The sequence below is a fragment of the Prunus dulcis genome, chromosome 3 (assembly GCF_902201215.1).
Source record: "Prunus dulcis chromosome 3, ALMONDv2, whole genome shotgun sequence".
NCBI lineage: Eukaryota > Viridiplantae > Streptophyta > Magnoliopsida > Rosales > Rosaceae > Prunus > Prunus dulcis.
Window position 1 is genome coordinate 16239315 of NC_047652.1, and position 4583 is coordinate 16243897.

General features: G+C 36.1%; 1 protein-coding gene across 2 annotated transcripts in view; it reads right to left on the minus strand.

The window, feature by feature from the left end:
- Window positions 1-3958, minus strand: part of LOC117621267 — a 6791-nt gene extending 2833 nt beyond the window's left edge. The window contains exons 1-6 of one of the 2 annotated variants that reach the window (XM_034351641.1): window positions 3582-3958; window positions 2717-2760; window positions 2196-2313; window positions 1982-2081; window positions 1190-1860; window positions 1-311 (exon numbers count right to left, since the gene is read on the minus strand). In XM_034351641.1, coding sequence (XP_034207532.1) covers window positions 1-311; window positions 1190-1860; window positions 1982-2081; window positions 2196-2313; window positions 2717-2760; window positions 3582-3750 — 1413 coding nt within the window. In that variant the 5' untranslated portion in view covers window positions 3751-3958. The remainder of the gene's footprint in view (window positions 312-1189; window positions 1861-1981; window positions 2082-2195; window positions 2314-2716; window positions 2761-3581) is intronic. The other variant, XM_034351642.1, reaches the window with a different exon arrangement.
- Between the last annotated feature and the right edge of the window lie 625 nt (window positions 3959-4583).

The window sequence follows — 4583 nt, forward strand, 5'->3', positions numbered from 1 at the left end:
TGTATCCAAGTGCCCGCCTGATGAAACATTTATTCCTGCTGAGAATCCTCCCAAGTCATTTTTCAAGGAATTAGATGGCGACCTGGAAAATGCAGAACTAGGGCCCGATCTGAAGGTGCCAAAACTCAAATGTGAGCAATCAGCTGCCAACTCTTGCAAATTATTTGGAAGGACTACTGCACAATTTTCTGTAGGCTCCTCCTTTCCTAAATTTAGTTGTTGCATGTTCATAGTAGCTGATGATACAGCCACAGCAACATCATTGGAGACAGAACGATTTGGATATGACACATTTGAACCAAAGCCAGTTCCTGGAATTACACAAACACAATGAACACAATAAAGACAATAAGAAAAGGTAACATAAAATTTGGGTGGTAAAGATAATAAATTTTAAGAGTAAAAACATAACTGCTTGTTTTCTTTCAAATATTTAACCATACGACATGAAGGTAAATTTGCAACCCTTCACCACCAAAACTATCACACACCTTCACCAAAGACATTTCAGTTTCACAAACCAAATCCAAACCCGACCACCACCCTTTCAAGTTTCAAATCCCAGGCTCTTCCTAAAAAAAGTATCAGGTCTTCTATTATAAAAAGAAAATTATTTCGTGAAACAGTCAATTGGCTACGCAAGCAACTTCCTCTGTAAATTAACAATTTCAATCAAGGAAGGTTGAAGGAAAAAGTGTCAGGAACAATTTTTATCATGCAGAAAAATAAAATATATTAGTAAGAAAATAAATAAACTTATGCTGATACAGGCCGAAAAAATCTTCAGAACATAAAAGAAACAAAAGTGAAATTATAAAGGCAACAAAGGAAGTTAAGACAAAATGAGACACCGAACTGTGCTTCACTCAGCCAAAAAATTTAGACCTAACAAATCAAACAAGCATGGAGACACATCATGCTACCAACCCAAAACTTCTGGCATTGATATCTGCATTGTTCACTTAATAGCCATCCAAGCGCAAGAAGCATCATGGTTTTTGTAAATGTTATCCATCACAATACAAACAGTATCAGTAGAAGTAAATTACATTGTTAGAATTGTGTTTCATGCCAGTATTGATCTGGATTCTAGCATCATGAATGTCATTAGCAATGATCTCTTTCTTCAAACGTTGACAAAAGAAAAAAAAATTAATCCCAAATTCATATTTAAAACAAAAATAATTACCTTCCCCATTCTCATATGCAGACCTATGAGAATCATAGGAACTAGAATTAGAAGACAAATCATCAACACAATAAGATCTTCCACCAGAAGCATCCACCATCTTCTGTCTGCTGGAAGCAAAAGCATAAGCATTGTGGTCTGAACTAAGATTTTGACTACTATAATTCCCCTCTGATACTTGGACTTTATGAGACTGGCAGTCCCTTGGCATGTTGGAGTCATTGATATAGAGATTAGATTCATTAGCATGTATCTCAACATTTGCACTTGAAACTGATGACCTACTTGCAGCTGTTGGCTGCTCAATCACGGGCCATTCATCATGGAAGGCATTCTGTCCAGAAGTATCACCAGGTTTATGGATCATCTCTGATACACGAGAAGGATTCTGAGAGTGCATACATTGGTGCATCTCTGGTTCCATAAATGCAGAAGTTTGGGAAGATTCCACACGGCAATTACATAAATTTGTTGCAAATGCATCCTGATGGGAAGATGTATCAGATGAAATATGTGAGCCTTTGCTGGGTGGCCTACCCATCTTAACAATTTCAGCCATTGAAAGATGTCCTGAGCTGGTACCAAAAGAAGTAGATTGATTTCCCGGAGAAGGTTGCACGGATGCAGAGGTTGCACCATCGCCTGACCCTATTGAAGTACTTAGAGAATCACTGCAGCAGAAATTAAAAGATGACTTATCAAAAATACAGCAGAGCATCTGGCTAATCTTACCAGTAATTTCTAGAAGAAAACAGAAGAAGCATAAACTAGGAATTTCATTTTAGAGTTTACCTGTGAGATGAAGGTTGCTGGCTCATAGTTCCTCCCGTAAAATGGGAAGCTGAAGGAGCAACAAACCCATTCTGTCCCTTGCATGCAGCTTGACCGAGCTCTAACAGGAGGAACACAAAAAGTTCACAAACTAAAAACATGCAATATTCAAATGCACAACCATGCAACTCATATAAGTATGAGACAGTGACATTAGACACTGAGTTTAATATACCATTGGAACTAGTTTGAGTTGAACCACACCATCCACCATTACGCTCACTACTACCTCTAACTCCACGATTTGAACCACTGCTGTGAACTCGCAACTTGGAATCTTGTGTCTCCTTCATCTGACAATTTAAAAAAAAATAAAAAAAATAACATGAATTGTAAAGAAATAGAAACATAACAAATAATGTAGCAAATAAAAAGGAGGGAAGCCCTGTTAATCATTCCAATTGCACATTGAAAATACATACCAGAGAGTCAGAAACAGAAAGGAATCTTAAACTGAAAATTTCAAAATACGGAAAAAAAGAACAGTAAAGATCCTCATGAGACTAATAAACAAGCTGTCGGCATAAGACAATTGTTATAACGAATTATTTTTTATGATACTTAATAAATTAAGTCCCAAAAACATTTCCACTGTTGCTAACTTCTGTCAAAACACATTAAAACCATTAGAGGACAAATTAAAATCGGCACATTTTACACAAAACAAAGTTAAAAGTGAGCGCATTTTACACAAACCTCTTTCCTTCTTTCACGTTTGCTCTTCACTTCGTGAAAAGTATCTACACAATTACAGAATACTAAATCAATGATGACTTTGAATATTAATTAGATCCAAAGGTAGCGGAAGAAAATTCCGTTGAATAGATACTTTTAAACTCAATGCACTAAAGAGAACAGCAAGGAAGACATTTTATGTAAAAGAAAAAATAGCATATATTGATGATTAGTACTGGTAAGTGCTTTGAAAGAATAGCTTTAATAAATCAATATTGAATGAGCAACAACCTACAAAGTGCTTTGAATACATAAATTAAGTATTATAATACATAATTAAAATTTCAAAAATTACCTTCAAATTCTACATATAGGCATTCGTAAGTGTTAGAATACAGAATTAAAATTTTCCTAATGCATCACTTGGATGAAGTACCCAGACCTCTAGGACAACACAACAAAACATCACAATTTTCATTCGCGTTTGAAAATTTGGTCGAAAATCTAAAGAATAAGGCGAATAGAACAGAGTGAATCTCCCAAAATCTCCAGGTTACGAGTCAAAATTTTAAATAAATCCAAAATTTCACAGGAAACATATTCTAAAGCCAAAACAGATCTTTCCTTGGTAAAAAGTCCATAGGCACACTATATTAAAAAAAAAAAAAATAAATCCTCCAATACCTATAACGGCTGTGCCACAAGGCCCACGACATTCAAAGCTTTGAACTTTCCTATCTCCTCCTAATGTTTCTCAACATCCAAACACACGAAAAAAACCTAAATAAAAACTAAAAAAGTTTCATTCCTTTCGCAAAACAAAAGCATCAAAATCTTTTTTAATTTTAAATAAAACTGACAAATAAAAAGGTGGTGGCGTGGAAACCTAAAGAGAGGAGGCGCTGAACGGCCTCGTTCGGGTCCATATTGCAGTCTTTAAGCACCGAGTAGATCTCAGGCTCAGGGCAGTTTACAATCTCCTTGAGGCTCTGCACCATCTTCTTCATCCCCGGCGAAAGCGGGGCCGCCGCACCATTCTTGGTCTCACTCCCCATCCTTTTCTCTCTGTCTTTCTTCAAAAAAAAAAAAAAATCGAAGAAAATTTGCTCGGGAAAAAACTTCTTTGCGGCTCTTGCTCAAGATTTCCGATCAGCCAAACACAACCAAAACCCTCAGTCTCTCTCACACACACTCTCTCTCTCTCTCTCTCTATCTCTGAAACGACATTACAAAAATCCCTATCTATCTTTTGGCTTTTATATACGACCCGGTTTTTTCTTTTCCTGGTGGACTGATTAAGAATTAGAGTTTAGTAACAGCAAGTCAGGGAGGGCTACTAATTTCACGAGCTGTTATAGTTTTTTCGTCACAGTCCATTGCCTTGCACGCCACGCCGTCCGTGTTGCCTATTTGATCAAAGGAATGGACGGCTGTGGAGAGGCTAAGATTTGGGAATGTAAGATTGGCGGTGAGATTAGGTCCAAGATTAGGAAGATTTTCAGGGTCGTCTTTAGGTTAGAGACAGAGTCAGTACTTGTCGTCAAAAGTAAATAGTACATATTTTAATTGTAAATGTTTACCAAATTCCTTTTTATTTTTGCACATGCGAATTCTTTTTAGGTTTTATTAGGGTTGCTTGTTAGCAGAAAAGTTCTCTAGCGTCGGTATTGTAATTGACACAATTTATATTTTTCTGGTGATATGGTTTTATAATTGATGGCTTAATTAACAGTGGAATAATCATGTGTATGCTTAGTATATGTGAATTAGTAAGTTATATAACGTTACGTAAGATAAAAGTAAACTACGATAGTATGTGATCGGTTAATATAATTACTTTAATATTTTAGTGTAATACGAACTGATGTCATCATAGTTGTACTAATCA